This window comes from Strongylocentrotus purpuratus, unplaced genomic scaffold (assembly GCF_000002235.5).
Source record: "Strongylocentrotus purpuratus isolate Spur 01 unplaced genomic scaffold, Spur_5.0 spur5_scaffold_17, whole genome shotgun sequence".
Classification (NCBI taxonomy): Eukaryota; Metazoa; Echinodermata; class Echinoidea; order Camarodonta; family Strongylocentrotidae; genus Strongylocentrotus; species Strongylocentrotus purpuratus.
Window position 1 is genome coordinate 22,720,975 of NW_022145602.1, and position 17,512 is coordinate 22,738,486.

The 17,512-nt window shown below is 35.3% G+C and overlaps 2 protein-coding genes across 2 annotated transcripts; both read left to right on the top strand.

Moving 5' to 3' along the window:
* The first annotated feature begins 798 nt into the window (after positions 1-798).
* Positions 799-9,603, top strand: LOC586269 (sushi, von Willebrand factor type A, EGF and pentraxin domain-containing protein 1-like). Its single transcript, XM_030988313.1, has 11 exons — positions 799-826; positions 2,694-2,882; positions 3,361-3,552; positions 4,492-4,680; positions 4,941-5,126; positions 5,649-5,834; positions 6,296-6,484; positions 6,800-6,985; positions 7,887-8,075; positions 8,423-8,608; positions 9,557-9,603. The coding sequence occupies exons 1-11, from the start codon at positions 799-801 to the stop codon at positions 9,601-9,603; spliced, it is 1,767 nt and encodes a 588-aa protein (XP_030844173.1).
* Positions 9,546-17,014, top strand: LOC100892672. Its single transcript, XM_003731132.3, has 6 exons — positions 9,546-9,726; positions 11,642-11,845; positions 12,665-12,856; positions 13,638-13,823; positions 15,069-15,219; positions 16,450-17,014. The coding sequence occupies exons 1-6, from the start codon at positions 9,702-9,704 to the stop codon at positions 16,640-16,642; spliced, it is 951 nt and encodes a 316-aa protein (XP_003731180.2). The 5' UTR covers positions 9,546-9,701; the 3' UTR covers positions 16,643-17,014.
* Positions 17,015-17,512: the final 498 nt, after the last annotated feature.

A 17,512-nucleotide genomic window follows, 5' to 3' on the forward strand; every position in this document is an offset into this window, starting at 1 on the left:
GTAATAGTATTTAATTATGTTGTATCAAAGACACCATATGGACCACCTCTCTCTCTCTCTCTCTCTCTCTATTTCTTTCTTTCTTTCTTCCTTTATCTTGTTCTCTCTCTCCCCCTCTTTATCTCCACATTACACATATTATACACATGTTTTATCTAAATATCTAGAAGGGGATACATTTTGCTTCACAAACTGATAATACCATCGATTGGACCCAGAACGTGTCGTTTTTAATGAATCCTAATTTAGTAGCTGTTATTTGATTATTGTCAATTACAAAGATCTCCTTTAAAATATAAGATCTCCTTTATAAAAATATATATGTGTGCATCAAACTTCACGCAATTAATCAGAAGATTAAAAAGAAAAGTCTATTTAAAAGAACAGCATTTTTAGGTTGCAATGGTCGATTTTGAATATTTATGTCTATTCACCTTTACAGCTAGACAGAGATCAAGCTTGATATTAATTAGTATTAACCAACTCTGAAAATGAATGATAGTGAAATATTCAACAAGGTGCTTGTGGCTTGGGTTTATCTAACCTATTTGGAAAATCTCATATCTGAAGAGAAGGGTACTAACAAGTTTGCAGTCGTCTGGAGAGGCCAGCTGCAATGTATCGTTGTTTTCCAATTTTAAGAAAAATGGATAGTTGTACATGGCAGCAACAATGTCGGTCTCAGTTGTTGCCGGTCAGATGTACTTAGATGTCCCCCCCCCCCCCCCCCGAGTCACCAATCATCTATGCAGTGCCGACAATAGATCATGTGATGACGAGTACACTTTGTTATGGTCTATGTCTGCTTCGGCAATCTGCGGAGCAGGTATGCGGCTCACGCACGGACCTGTTTAATATTCAGGTAGTGTACAAGTTAGAATTTACGATCGGCAGTTTCACTCGGTTGGTTATCATTCTTTGCATATATTGATAAATAATTATCGTTCAATTCTTGAGGGAGATACTGTGCATAATGTAACCGCAAAATAGTTTAAATGACTGCTATCGTCTGTCAATTGGAAAAAATAATAACAACATTTAAGATGGCATTGAACAAAACGAGTGTTTGATCTATTATATTTCCATTTTTATACAGCTTTCCAGGCAATTTAAGAGACAAAATATACAAATGGAGTAACAAATATCCTCGACTAGTGCCCATTACCAGTAGGAAACTAGGTAATTTCTCCAAAACAAAAGGAAAAGTACCACAACGCCTTGTTTTCTTTTTTTCATCGGCAAAGCTTATGAAGGGATTTGGAATATATAATATAAATGCAAGTGATGCGGGTGTGCGGCTCGTCGGCGGACCTAATCAGTATTCAGACCTCATAGAGATCAGTATCGTAGTGAGTTGTCCTTTTTCGAAGTAAGCCCGCGTTAGATGGTTTTTCTTCACATTCAAATAATGTCAGATACCATAGACTATGTGAGCTCTTTTAGTGAAACGAGAGGGAAGTTTAGCAATTTTAAGTTATTAGGGAACAAGGTTTTGGCTCATGTATTTTATATTGGCACGAGCAACACTTGACATTTCACAACCAATAGTGGACAATTTGGCTCTCGGACCTAAAATATATATGTATGGCAGAATAATGTTGATATAAATCAGCATATCCCGAACATTTGTCTATTATTTGGTTTGTGAATCAGATTCATGATTACGTTACATTACCACCACAATTACTATGACCCTAGTGTCTAGCTGTGCTTACTAACTTTGACACCAGACCTGCACGTTTACTCCATACTCATTCAAAATTCAAGCATATATCAGATGCCACAAACAAGGTGAGACGTTTGACAGAAAAGATTTTAGATAGAGTACTTACAAGCATACACGGGCGTTCTTAGCAATCAGGTAAGACAAATAACAAACCGTACACTGAACAGAAATAAACATCCACACAAACGTTCGTTCTATGCAATGTATCAAATTGAAATTGGTGAATAGCACATCGCCAGTCGTTTGATCAACGTTTGAAAACCGATACCTCCGTAGAAGAATTAAGCAAACTAGACGTGGAAGCTGAAGAATAAAGTGTGTATTAAAGCCATACTGTATTGAAAGCAGTACACAAACATCCCCTTTATAGAAAGATCAGAATTAGCAGCAATCAAATGGCTGTACCTTACTTTCCTAAAGAGCTTTCATTCATGATTCAATACAACTTTTGTACACAACAAGAAGGGCAATTATACAAATAATGCTGCTAATTGATATCCATTTGGTATATAGAAAACATTACCACAAGCAGAATTACAAAGGAGACGGGACAAAACATACTAATATATCCCTTCCAAATAAAAACAAATTGATTAAATGTCACACAAGGCCCAAGCAAATACTAATATGCTTAAAACTAGGTAATGCGTTTAACTGGAAGTTTTTTTCCTCACATACCCTCTTCCCCGCAGTTACGTCCAGAAGATAATTGTTATTAATCATTACCGTCTACAACGCTTTTCAAGGGATCCATATTGAATTAAATCAAAAAGAAGAATCATTAGAATAACGTCCAAATATTTTCCATGATCCTTAAATTTCGAAGTTTCATTACGCTCAACAAATAGTTTGTTACTGCATAACATTGTGTGACGTAATCTCAAATTGCAATGTACACATTTTTTTCTCGTTAAGACTAACGAAAGAAAAATCATATTAAAATCATTTATTATGACCTTCCTTACAGGTTCAATTCCTTGCAGTGCACCGTACATTCCCGCGCACGCACACGTTACAAATCCTCGTCTCAACTACAACTTTGGGGCCAAAATAACCGTGACGTGCAATGCCAGTTCTGATACCTTCAACCTTCAGTGTCATAACAAAGGACTATGGAGTGGACCGGTTGTATCCTGCCCTGAATCGACCGCAAGGGGTAAGATAATATTCCAATCCGTACCCGTTTCAGGATCATTTTGCTTCTTTTAAGATTTGATTCTAAACAATGCCTCAAACCCCTAACACTCAGTCAGGTCGTACGATGCGTGAATATGTGCGTCCCTTTACGAAACGTTCTGAACGAAATGTTTTGCTCTGTTCATAAACACATGTCCGTAGTTCAACTTAATTACCTGAATGAATCCTTAGCTGCCAAGACACTGTAAACTCGCAATGTCAGTGAAGCTGATGAACACTAATTGCCAAATGGAAGAGCTAAATTTGTTACATACGTGATTGGTTCTTTTGTTCTTTAGTCAGTATATATGTTCTTGTTGTACTTCATTACGTGAGAAGCATTCGTAATTTGGTGAAAGTAAAACAGAGTGTTTTCGTTTAGTTTAGTTTACACAATCATCCACATTGAGGGTTCAGACATAAGCAAGTAACTTATAATTTGTTTCCCTCAACTCTAGCTCTTCCGACGAACTGTAATGCTCCTTCAGTCCCGAGATACTCAACGCTCGAAACCCTCAGTCCGAATTATAACCTTGGAGACAGTGTTACATTCCGATGTGACAATACCAGCATTCAACCGTTTAGTCTTCTATGTGAAACCACTGGGTTATGGAGTGGACCAATGCAGTCGTGCCCGCCACCCGTCTCAGGTATCTAAACATGTATGCATCCATTATTGCCACAGACGATAAATATATACGGGACCAAAAATAGAACACCTATAAGAGTCAAGTTTACTAGTTTTCAAAATTTCGATCACTTTAGATCAAAAACATTGACAACGACTGAAATATATGAATATATATGCTGCCTTATTAATTGATATTTATAAAGAGGTGAACAATATAACGGCAGTGCATTGGTATCTGAAACCTATCCCCCTGACATTTCGACTGGCCTTCCGTCATATACGATCCCCAAATTAATGGTCATGATTATGGAGGAAGATATATTAAATCTTAATATTAGATTCAGGGAAAAGTGCCCGTTACTGTGCAAACTGTAATTGTAATTGACATTAGCAGGTTACATTTAGATTTTGGCTGATCATCGAAATGTAGGATCAATCAACATTTGTGATTATAACGACGACTATGTCAACACAAAACATTAGAAAAAGATAGGTATTAATAGTTACAATGTGAAGCGACGGGGTATGAGACGATGAAACGGCTGGCTCAAGACCGAGGAACTTCGAGAGGGGCTTGGAGAGACACTTGATATGGAATTTTTAATGGGTCACTGAACCTGTCATGAACTGACAGATCACTATTGATGATGATTGATAGTTCAAGTTAGGTCCAGTAAGGTAAGAGCTTCATTGCTGCGCTATTGGTCGTAAAACTGTTCGCCGTTATCCATAATCCTTGTTTTCACGAAGTGACGGTTGTGAGGAAAATCGTAACGCAAAGTGAATGCAATTTTTTTTCACTACCGTCACTTCGTGTAAACAGCGACGAATTGTAGCATTAACATCATGGTATCAATACATCAGCTCCTAGTTTAAACTGTAGATATTGATCATACCTTTCTCTGTCTAAACTGCTAATGCTATATTATTAAACATACGTATGCATTTCCATTCACAGCCCCTACACGATGCACTAGTCCATATATCCCAAAGTATGCATCAGCTGTAAACGTTCGTTTGGTCTACAGCATCGGTGAGAGTGTAACAATCACCTGTGACAGCGGAACAGACGGGTCGTTTACCCTTCAGTGCAAATCAGATGGGTTTTGGACGGGTGGTTTCCAGTCTTGCCCACCGCCGTTGGAAGGTTAGCTTTATTTATTCATCATGTATTAATTGATCATTATTCATTTACCCAGCTATCAATGTTAACAAACTTGTTAACATTACCTAAGCCCCAACGCACACACGTATTTAATTGACTGTACATTTGTTGTTGTTCGTGGTTGTGGTAAAAAGAAAGGATAGCATCCAACCACTTAATTTTATCTTTGTTATCTCTCAACAACATTATACTAGATAAATGTTTTTGTACCAACTATCATCTTTACTTGATTTTCTTTACAGTTCCGGAGAAGTGTAGTGCCCCTTACGTTCCAAGACATGCAACTATTCAAAACCTGCAACTGAATTATGACTACGGTGACAGCATTACTGTGACATGTGACAGCAGCACTGCTCAGTTTACCCTTCGTTGTGACACGAAAGGTATATGGAGTGGCCTGGAAGTTTATTGTCCCGTACCTACCCCAGGTAAGACTTGTTTAAATTGTAAATTTATTTAATTTGATTTGATTTGAATCATTGTTTTCGTATGACTCAAACCCCCACATGTTAAAGCTTTATTTATTATTCATTAATCATTATTCATTGATCTACGTTAAGTTATCAATTGTCAAAATCTTGTAAATAATACCTAATATATAGAGCACCTATGCTCACAGCCGATAGAAGGTTAGCTTTACTTATTATTCATTCATTCATTAATCACTATTCTATTAGCTATTCACCTATCATTTATCAACTTGTACATAATACATAATATTTAACAGAATCCTCCTACGCGTTCACGTCTATATTTAACTTAACAATTGTTGTCGGTGGTGGTTGTGGTCAACAGAAGATAGCATCCAAATAATTCATTGTTTTTTGTTATCATTCATTAACATAATACTTTATTCCTCCCGTTTACGTCAATAGATATACTCAAATAACATTTCAAGTAGATAAATGTTTTTTGTATTAACTATCATCTTTACTTGATTTTATGTACAGTTCCGGAGAAGTGTAGTGCCCCTTACGTTCCAAGACATGCAACCATTCAAGGCTTACAACTGAATTATGACTTCGGTGACAGCATTACTGTAACATGTGACAATAGCAGTGCTCGGTTTAACCTCCAGTGTGACACGAAAGGTATATGGAGTGGCCTGGAAGTTTCTTGTCCCGTACCTACCCCAGGTAAGACTTTTTTTATTTTTAATTGATTTGATTTGAATATGATTTGATATATCGTTTTTGTCTGAAACTCCCCCCCCCCCCATCAATTTCGATTAGCTTTCGCAATCTACGAGCCCACTATTTATGGCCCTGACGGTAAAGGGGGATAGCAGAAAACTGAAATTAGATCCAGGGAAAACTGCCAGTTTCTGAGCGAATAAGAATTTTTTCCAGCAGAGTTTGAACAACAACAATAGACATAGATGTTAATAGTTAAAGCTAGGAGGTCCAGTACGTAGGGTTAGAGATTGATTGCTGCGGTATTAGTGTAACACTGTTTGATATTATTTATAATTCTAGCACGTACATGTGGTATCTGTAAATCAGGTACTAGTGTAAATTGTGTATTTAATCATACCTTTCTCTGTTTAAACTACAAATGATATTTAAAAAAAACGTACGAATTGCATTTCCTTTCACAGCCCCTACACGATGCACTAGTCCATATATCCCAAAGTATGCATCAGCTGAAAACATACGTTGGGTCTACAGCATCGGTGAGAGTGTAACAATCACCTGTGACAGCAGAACAGACCGATCGTTTACCCTTCAGTGCAACTCAGATGGGTTTTGGACGGGTAATGTCCGATCTTGCCCACCGCCGATAGAAGGTTAGCTATATTTATTTATTAATCATTTATTCATTAATCATTATTAATTTATCTACCAAGCTATCAATGTTCGAAAACGTGTAAATAATACCTTAGCCCCAACTCACACACGTTTATAATTTACTGTACAGTTGTTGTTGTTCATGGTTGTAGTCAAAAGAATATAGCATCCAACCACTTTAGTGCTTTCTGTTTACACTCAACAACATTATACTTTGTGTTTCCCGTTTACGGCCAGAGATATACTCAAATAACAGTTCAAGTAGATAAATGTTTGTTGTATCGACTATCATCTTTACTTGATTTTCTTTACAGTTCCGGAGAAGTGCAGTGCCCCTTACGTTCCAAGATATGCAACTATTCAAAACCTGCAACTGAATTATGAGTATGGTGACAGCATTACTGTGGCATGTGACAATAGCAGTGCTCGGTTTAACCTTCGGTGTGACACGAAAGGTCGATGGAGTGGGCAGGAAGTTTCTTGTTCCGTACCAACCTCAGGTAAGACTTTTTAAAATTGTAAATTGATTTGATTCATTGTTTTCGTCTGAACACCCCCCCCCCCTCCCAATTTTCGATTGGCTTTCGCACTATACAAGCCCAATATCAATGGTCATGATGGTGAGGGGAGATAGAAGAATTCTGAAATTAGATCCAGAGAAAACTGCCAGTTAATTTGCAAATTGTAAGAGTCCAAATTTCAAGCCCAGTTTGACCAATAGCAATATAATTGCGAATGTACTAGAACATTAACAAAGTAAATGAATGGGCACGCAACTGGAGACCCGACTTATGATCAGGTAACATTTTAATCAGGGCTTATTATCAGAATGTCGAATAGCGTATCCGGACACCTTACCCCTAGACATCCACCCCCGGATAACAACCCCAGTCAACCACCCCCTAGGACAACTACCCCCTTGCCAACCACCCTCTAGGACGACTATCACCCGGGACAACTACCCCCGGACAACTACTTCCCGGACAACTTCCCCCTGACAACTACCCCTTAGGACAACTACCCCCTAGGGCAACCACCCTCTAGGACAAATGCTCCGGGGTAGCTGACTGCGGGTTGGTTATCCGGGGGATGTCAAGGGGGTAGGTGTCCTAGAACCGTCGGATCGATCGAGACCTGTGATTAACATTAAGGCTATGTCTAGCCGAAGCATCAGATGGAGATCGGTATTAATAGTTTAAGTCGGGACGTTTAGTAGGGTAAGAGTTTGGTCACTGCAATATTGGCCGTAAAACTGTTTGACAATATTCATAATTGTAGCGTGTACATTATTTTATCAATACATCAGCTCCTACTTTGAACTGTAGATATTGATCATTACTTTCTCTGTCTAAACTATTAATGTTATTTTAATAAACATACGTCTTGCATTTCCATTCACAGCCCCTACACGATGCACTAGTCCATATATCCCAAAGTATGCATCAGCTGAAAACGTACGTTTGGCCTACAGCATCGGTGAGAGTGTAACAATCACCTGTGACAGCAGAACAGATGGGTCGTTTACCCTTCAGTGCAACTCAGATGGGTTTTGGTCGGGTGGCGTTCATTCTTGCTCACCGCCGATAGAAGGTTCGCTTTATGTCTTATTAATTAATCATAAATCATTAATCATTATTCAATGAGCCACCCACCTATCACTTGTCAACTTGTAAATAAATACATAATATTTAGCACCCCAATGTTCCTACGCGTTCACGTGTATGTTTAATATAACAATTGTTGTCGATGGTGGTTGTGGTCAACATAATATATCATGCAACCTCTTTATTGTTTCCCTTTTATCACTCAGCAGCATCTTACCTTTTTTGTTAACTCCGTTTACACTTAAAGATAAAATCAGATAATACTCTATTGACATTTAATGTAGATAAATGTTTGCTGTACCTATGATCATCTTTACTTGATTTTCTTAACAGCTCCGGAGAAGTGCAGTGCCCCTTACGTTCCAAGATATGCAACCATTCAGGACTTGCAACTGAATTATGACCATGGTGACAGTATTACTGTGACATGTGACAGCAGCACTGCTCAGTTTACCCTTCGGTGTGACACAAAAGGCCAATGGAGTGGCCAGGAGGTTTCTTGTCCCGTACCTACCCTAGGTAAGACTTTCAATTTTGATTTGATTGCATTCACTTACCCCCCCCCCTTTTTTTTTATAATTCGACCGCTCTTCTCATAATACGAGCCCCAAATCAATGGTCATGATAGTGGAGATATAATGAATTTGAAATGAGATCCAGATCCTGTGCCAATTGTGAGAGTTGCATTTTAAAACAGAATTTGACCAACATAAATAAAATTGCTCTAAATGCCTGATGTATCTAAAACAAAATAGAATGTTAACACAGTGAAACTGTAATTTTGTGGACTGCTCGCAAATTTTAGACATGGGACTTGTCCGTTCGCGTGAACTAAGGCATTGACGTGTACCAGAGTGATGTAAAATTAAGCTTGTGTTATTATTATTTAACGATACTATAAAAGACATATTTTTAGAAATTGAATAATTATGTATGTATGTGTGTGGGATCCTAACAAATATTATTGATGTCTGTATATTTTGTTATAACTACACAATCAACATGGTCATGTATATGTATCAATATCCTTGTCTAAGCATTGATACATTTTGTATACTTAATTTTCGGGGAAAAATAAGATTATCTATTATTTTACCTGGAACAGACTGCGATTTCATTGAGGTATTAAATTGTCATTGTGAATAATTGATGAGAATACCTGCTGAGGAGCTGGAAATAATGCTCAATATAATAAGGGCAATATTATGTGTAAGGTGCTTTACAGATGTGTATAGTGTTGACTTCACATTTCTATTCTAATATCATCGTTGTCTGTGCTAGACTAGGCTTAACAATGCTATTGACAGTTGTATTTTATTTTGTTCGTTATATTACTGATGCTGTCTTTGCTATTACCTGATTATTTATTCATGTTCTTATGCTACATACGTGATTTCCTTGTTGCATTGAACCTCACTTTCCAATGACTTTATGTAACATTTTACTATCAGCTCCATCTCAATGCAGTGCTCCCGTTATTCCAAGACATTCTACCAATGCATTCTACCGAATAACCTACAACTCAGGTGATGACGTGATTGTAACCTGTGATGCAAGCAACGATCGTTTTACCCTCCATTGTAACAACAGTGGAATTTGGAGTGGACCGGAAATGTCTTGCCAAGAACCAGCCAAACGTAAGATATTTGATTTTTATCTGACTAATACGGCAATGTGCTCGATTTACTTTAACCAAAAATTAAATATTCATGATAATAAGTAGATTTTTTACTATTTATCAAGAAGGAACTCAATTTTTTTACCATCCTCATTCTCTTTTTTTAATCTTTGCATGTGTAATTATATATGTATGTATACCGTTCTCCATATATATCCCTATTCTCCACCTGTCTATCATGTTCCATTTTCATTCTTCCACTCCTCAATATGTTATACATCCTTTGGTGTTGCCTACAATTTTTGCCTTCTATAGAAATATATTCCTTCGTGTGACCTTTTTCCTCTTGCCTTTTCATTATTTAGTATCGTGCAATATTTGTTACTGAATGCAGTGTGGTATTTGTGTTCATTCAATATTATTAAAGTAGTCTATTTTTTGTTTCTATTACATTCAATTTTAAATGTGTTTTTGTTTGTTCAAATAGTATTAATATTGCTTTTAGCCTCACTATAGAGGCATTTCCGATTTTAGACTGTGACTGTCGGCCATGTTTAAATAATTATTTATTAAATCGATTCATTCATTTCGGTTTATTGAGTCAAAAATCCATGTTCAAACAGTCGGGAGACTGATACAAACAAAGATTACAAAGTTCAAAGAAATAAAGAGAAATTACAAATACATTAATACTGAAACGATCACAAATTACTTCAATGAATTAATTAACAATGATAACAATGATAATAATGGAAACTTCAATATATTGCACATTATACACAAAATTAATCAAATTTACATACATAGATGAGTGGGGAAAACAGAATATAAAAAAGATAGGATGGACAAAGCATTTCATTTCCTTTTCTTGTAACATTTAGAGTAATCGAACTTGAATTGAAGAGAATCTAAAACGGTCTGTGACCAAATTGAGGTGAACATTAAATGCATGACAGGTTATATTGTTCTGCATCAGGTCATATGCAGATTAAGTAATGAACGGCCTTTTATAATGTTAATTCAATAACTCGCACATGGGATTAATTATGCGAATTCTTTTTTTATTCAACGTTTCAAAGCGAGTCCGAAGGCTCAACATTGTGATGGCTGTTCCAAAGTTCCGTTACTACAAAAGGTTGATGTTTCGTAATGCCAACAATGCAATATGGATCATAATTAAAAACAATAGAGAGGGTTTTTAATTCCAACAGTTGAATAGATTCATAATTGGCATTTTCATCATCCATTTAAATAACTAAATCATTTTATAATTATGTACGTTGAAATAAACAAAACTTCTTTTATGTTTATAATCATGAATCTTATTTCATATTGGGTATTGCAAAACTTCAACAAAATAATCCAAGACTTAACTCCATTTCGTTCACGATCAGACAAAGACGAAATACTTTATGCATGGCTGATTGTCAACGAAACGGAGTTGAGTATTTTTTCAATTCTGCTTGTTGCTACGGTGTGCAGCCAGTGAAAACGAACCTTTTAAATCAAATTATGGAAATGCAAGCATAACTTTAAATAAACAGAACGTTGATATTCGTTGCTCATTTTTCATGATTGAAGTGCCATTTGAAAGGGCAGAAACTGAACTTTCTAGAAATGTGATTTTCCCTTTGAAAAAAAAAAACAGTCCGCCAAATTACTTTTTGGTTCCCTCTCTTCAAATTGATTTTAATCAATCATGCGTGAAACATGCATCATATGACTTGCATCACATGAAAGAAGAGGATCTAAGCTTTACAGATATGTGTAATTTATTAATTATAATTGTGATTAGGTTATGATAAACCATCGATAATTCTCGGTTTCGTTTATTTTGGGACGCACTGTATAATGTGATGTTTTATGTTGAGGTTTCAGTGGTTTCAGTTTTTAACTTGTCTTCTTCTTTCCCCCGAATGATGTGAATATGACAGCTCCAACACTGTGCAGTGCACCTCATATTCCGAGATATTCGTCGATTGAAAGTCATCATTTGAACTACAACTATGATGACAGAGTGACAGTGACATGTGACACGAACAGTGATCAATTTACCTTACGGTGTCAGGCAAGTGGATTATGGAATGGCCCTGATATATCTTGTGCAGCACCGACATTGCCGATAATACCACCTTCATGTAAGTAAATATATTTTGGGTATTGTATCTGGAATCTTTTCTTTCTTATACTCCTTTGTTTCCACCATCATCGTCGTCATCATCATCATGTTCTTCTTCCATTCATCACCACTACCATTTCCATAACCATGGCATAAATGGGGCCCGGGAAAATATAACAATATAAATATAAAAGTAACATAACTGAAACATCACTGAAATTTAGAATAACATTTGTTCCGGAGAACGTGATATTTTGTTATTAAACAAAAAATACAAAGTAAATATAAAACTTAATTCTGTTTTAGAACTGTACCGTTTTCAGTGCATCTTTTTTTTTTTTTTTTTCATCTCTTCGATTTTATTTCCCTTTTCACAGAAAACCTCACCAATAAGGGGAAATATTATTATTATTATTTATTCCATTGTCCTCAACATATGCCAGGGATGAATAGCTTTAACCGTGATTAGTAGTATCTGTGGATTGAAATCTATTTTTTATATATAAATATTGTTTTCCTTTTATGTGTTGCTACCCCAAACTTTAAAACGCTTGAATTGCCATTACAAGGAACAATACCTAATGTAAATATCTTGAAGAATATTGGTTCTGTGTGAGTCATAAAACTTGTCTTTACTGAGCAGAGTCGTACAGGTATTTTTGAGAGAGGTTGAAATCACCTGTTCAATAGTTTTTGTGTTTTATTTAACACATTGATTATTTTATGAACGTCACAAATTTAAATATCCTAAAGAATTCCTAAAATATGAACCAACGCTTCCCATTAGTAGAGTACCTCGTGGTCACCATAAGATTATTTTCATATATTCTCTCCACAGTTTCTCTATCACATGCCTCCTGCAGTGCACCAGCAGTGCCTATTGATTCAACCATTCAGAATCTTCGTCTCTCATACAAAGACGGTGACAGGATGAACGTGACATGTAACGTGGGTTCTGATTGGTTCGACGTGTCATGTGACGATGGAATATGGATAGGCCAAAACATAGTTTGCCCTGACCCTCCCAAAGGTATGCAAAACATGCTTTTTTTAAAAGCTACCCGTCATAAAGTGATGTCATGTAATAAAGATGTAGATGTAAGGTGGTATAGGGCTTCATTCAATTGACTCTCCGTGGAAGGGTTGATGGATCGAATCCCATCCCGCTACTAACGTCCTTCGAACACATGTACATATAGGTGCCTGACAATTACCGGGACATTAACAATTGCAAGACGAAGGCATAATCATTTTTTTTTTAATAACCATGATTATAAAAACATGACATGAGGATAAGAGCTAATGTGTAAAGTGCCCTTCAAAAATTGTTATTATCTATTTTTTGAGTGTGTGTGTGTGTGTTTGTGTGTGTGTGTGTTTGTTGGACAGTTTGTACCGTGCATGATCAAGGCAACTTCGTTTACAATTGAAACATACAGAGTAAGTCAGAAAAAAATGTCCCACTTTTTTTAAAAGTTGTATTGTTTGAAGTGAATAATTAATGATGGGTTTCATGATATGTCTTGATACAGTTATCCTCCCAGTACATTTAGGTACCATTTTCATTTGAATGTCTGCATGCATGAGTGAACATCAGACAATCATGACTCACTCTGTAGTTCCCATTTTCAATCATCAAAGATTTGCACTTTTTGGGGCAACTACACGCTCGAAAGAGGCTTCCCTTAATGGTTATTGTGCTGTAATAATTGAAGAGTCTTGGAAGAAGCCTTTGAATTTGAATAATCTACAAATTTCTTCTTTTTGTAAAAGTATACCCTAATCGCAATGTGTAAATATTTAATTTGCAGAATGCAATCCACCAATCATCCCCGTCGTCTCATTCATGAAAAATGTTAAGCCTCGCTACAAGATTGGTGACCAAGTCAACATCACATGTAACGACGACTCTGATTGGTTCGCTTGGGAATGTCACACAGATGGCTTGTGGCGAGGAAATTCTGTCCAGTGCTCTACTGATTGTCCACCTACCGGAGGTTATTATGCACCTAGAAATGTCTGATATACGGGGATAATGTCACTATGAATATGACGAAGAAAGAGGACAAAATATACAGTTTCTCATTTTAATCTCAACAATTGCTGTGGTAGACAAAGGAGCATTCATTCACTGCTATTATGTAAAAATGTGTAGAACAGGTGAATATGCATGTGACATCTGTTCTACACATTTTTTTATATAATAGCAGTGAAGGGATGTTCCTTTGTCTACCACAGCAATTGTTGAGGGTAGAATGAGGAACTGTACATTTTGTCCTCTTTCTTTGTCCGTCATATGCATAGTGTGTGTGGTACCAGACTATGATAACGATCTTGTATTATATGTTATAATAATTATGCTGTAAATGATTATCATCTTAATATGTTGCATACTAAAAGATTAAAAATAATGAATGTAAACTGGTCCTTTTACATGTAAATATAAGTAATATAAGAGAAAGCCTCTCTGTCGCCACAAATTAGGGAGAGTTTACACTAGCTCTTATGTTGCATGATATATTTCCTTTTGAAAGACCGAGTAAAACACGGTGATGAATAACAAAAGCCAAATCATTTTAGACATAAGATGGGAAAGAAAAACAAAATGTAAAGGGAAAAGGGATACTCCTTTACAAATTAAGCTCTTCTCTTTGCAAATTAGAAATAATACTGCATCAATTTACTAATTTGGAATTTTGTTATTATCGCTTATTATTTACCTCCCTACTTATTTTGTCCAGGTATTTCTTTCATGCAAAACTTTTTGTTATGAGCATTTATCTTGTTATCTTTTTATTTTGTTTAACATATTTTACGGGGCTGCTGTAATCATGTACAGGAATTAGCTGTTTTTTGGTGTGTTTTTAACGAATATCTGGAGGAAAAAAATACAAAAATGAATAAAGAATATAATTACACATATATTAATGATATATATATATATATATATACAAAGATACAAACATTTGCAAAAGCGAATAGAAATACGAAGAAGAATACATATAAAAATAAAAATGTAAATGATGCACATGGAAATGGAATAATGCAAATACAAATACGAAAAAAAATACAAATTCAAATGAAAATACAAATTGAAACAAAACAAAAATACAAAATACAAAAACAAACACAAATTAGAATACGAATAAAAATACGCATCCAAATTCAATTACTGAAATTTGATACAAATATATATCTTGATAATTGGTGTTTGCTTATAACTAAATTACTTATATCTACAGGAAGAAAACCTACATTTCCAGATCGCATGGTAAATTATAGTAGTGAGCAAAAGGGAAGGGATTACTTTATCACCGGTCTTCTGGTTACAGCTGTCATCTTATTCATCCTTGTTCTCATGTGTATGGCTGCGTTTGTTATTTTCGTGAGAAAGTAAGTAAATGTTTATTATAATAATCGTATAGAGTGGTGAAGAGTGATGTCGTTAAAAAACTATTTTTAGAATTTCTTATTTTCTGAAAAAGCATCAAAAATAATGTCCGAATGGCTAAAACCAATTGAATATATTAAGCATTTGCTGAGATATAACCATCTGAAGAAAAAAAAGTCCTATGGGAACCCAGTGTTATAGTGCTCTTGTTCATAACATTAGGAACCGGAGCACTATAACACTGAGTTCCCATAGAACATTTACTTATTCAGAGGGCCATATCTCAGCCAATACTTTATATATTCAACTGGTTTTCGACATTCGGACATTATTTTTGATGCTCTTTTGGAAAATGAAGAAAAAATTGAGAAATTATATAACGAAATTGTTATGATGTCACAGCTTCGGTGCTCTATAATGTATAGATTTGTACAATAACTTGTTATTATGTGTTCAGTTTTTTTTCTCTTTACGCATTACATAATTATATCATGATGAAAATCAACTCTTAGCTGATTCCATGCATTTAACCATTTTACATCAATTACTCAATTCCAATCGACTCAATGTGCTCGGACTTATGGAAGGAGGCTGAAACCCCACCGCTCGCGTTCATAATTTGTAAAAGTACCAGTACTTAGGAAAGCGTTTCCTCGCAAACAAGGAATGAGGTGGTTTCGTTGTTGTTGATGCATTTTATGTATCATCTTAGAAGGAAAAACAATATAACAGAATAACAGCACTAATAAAATGCGGGGAAAAAATTTTTGTTTCTGTGTTATTGTATTTATATCTTTTTTAAAAGTAGCTGAACCAACATAACTGTTTAATTGGAAACATTATTAAATAAATAAAAAGAAAGATAATGTTTATGAAATGCAACCTTAAATCCCCTTTTAAAGTGTTGGGAGTCTCAAATTCGTCAAAAATTTGACGGCAAAATGTTGCTCAAATTGTATCTTAATGTAAACAGATGGTGCCATTTGAGACACATTTCTGCAAAGATTTCCTAAAATTGCGTTCGAAGACAAATATTGATGAAAAAATACATACTTTGATATTCTTTCATTAATGTATTTGACTTCAAATTTTTTTAAATGTTAGAAATGTTTTACATAATGAACAGCGCACTTATAGTTCCCCTAATTTAACGATGCATTTGAAATCTGAATAGTAAATTAAATTTTATTTGAATACAATATTTGTTTTAATTTCATTTTATATTCAAACAGTCGTGGCTACGATCTAGCAACATCATCGAAAGACACTTTTCAAGATGAGAAAGGATCCAGAGGCCCTCTTCCTGACGTTCCTGACGGTTATGCCAAGTACATTGGAGGTGACCAGTCACTCTATGTCGAACCATACCTCAAACAAAATGGAGATCCCATTCGAAGCTATGAAGTCTACGAAAAACCAACTTGAATACATTACTCCCAGTTTTAGATTCGGCGAGCAATACATATAGGACAACTCCACTCTTGTTTATTGACCTTCTTTTATAAATATGTTGTTGCTTTGTGTTGCTGTTTAATTGTCTACATTGTTTATACCTAGTATTGGCATGCACCTTTGCCTCATTTTCTGAGTATTAAATGTTTTAGTCGTTATACATCTTGACTAATACTTCCTTCAATTTGTTAGATGTTCTTACACGCAGTCATTCCCTTTTCCTTGATAATTTACACGAATATTCACTATACGGAAATACCATACCATTTATCCCTCTTCTTTCTCATAATGCATTAATTATTGTCTTGGCATAAACCGAATCCACTAAATATCATTGTATTATTACAACGAATTCGCGTTTCTGTGAATTTTTTGCATAATTGTTCAAGTAAAAATATGAAAATACCAATATCTCTTGAATATCCTATGTTTATTATTAAAATAAGTTTAAGACGAGGTTAAACCAGTTTTGCTTTATGTACAGTATGTAGGAGATGTGTACATTTGGATGAAACACGTATTTATTAGTTTTATTTGAATTTAAATCTAAATTTAAAATAAAAACACATCCGTTATAATAACAGTACATATGAGCATTCATATAATGCAAAGAATAATACTGATGAATGTCTACATAGCAGAATAGTAATGTTGATTAAACAGTAATGGTTTTAAATACGATTTTAGACATATATCTGTATACTATTACATATACAAAAGATATACACGTTAATATGTGTATTACTAATATTCAGGTGAAGTTGGTAATGGGAACTATAAGTTGGCACAGGTGCTACTCGAGCCCAGTTCCATACTTTGGGAAGATTTTTTTTAATGTGTTTG

Excerpts from the sequence above, each read along its gene's own strand:
- LOC586269 (XM_030988313.1), top strand. The coding sequence starts at position 799 with ATGTCTGCTTCGGCAATCTGCGGAGCAG. Across the intron at positions 4,681-4,940 it reads TTGCCCACCGCCGTTGGAAG|TTCCGGAGAAGTGTAGTGCC; the intron begins GTTAGCTTTATT and ends TTTTCTTTACAG. Across the intron at positions 6,485-6,799 it reads TTGCCCACCGCCGATAGAAG|TTCCGGAGAAGTGCAGTGCC; the intron begins GTTAGCTATATT and ends TTTTCTTTACAG.
- LOC100892672 (XM_003731132.3), top strand. The coding sequence starts at position 9,702 with ATGTCTTGCCAAGAACCAGCCAAAC. Across the intron at positions 13,824-15,068 it reads TGATTGTCCACCTACCGGAG|GAAGAAAACCTACATTTCCA; the intron begins GTTATTATGCAC and ends TTATATCTACAG. Across the intron at positions 15,220-16,449 it reads TTTGTTATTTTCGTGAGAAA|TCGTGGCTACGATCTAGCAA; the intron begins GTAAGTAAATGT and ends ATATTCAAACAG.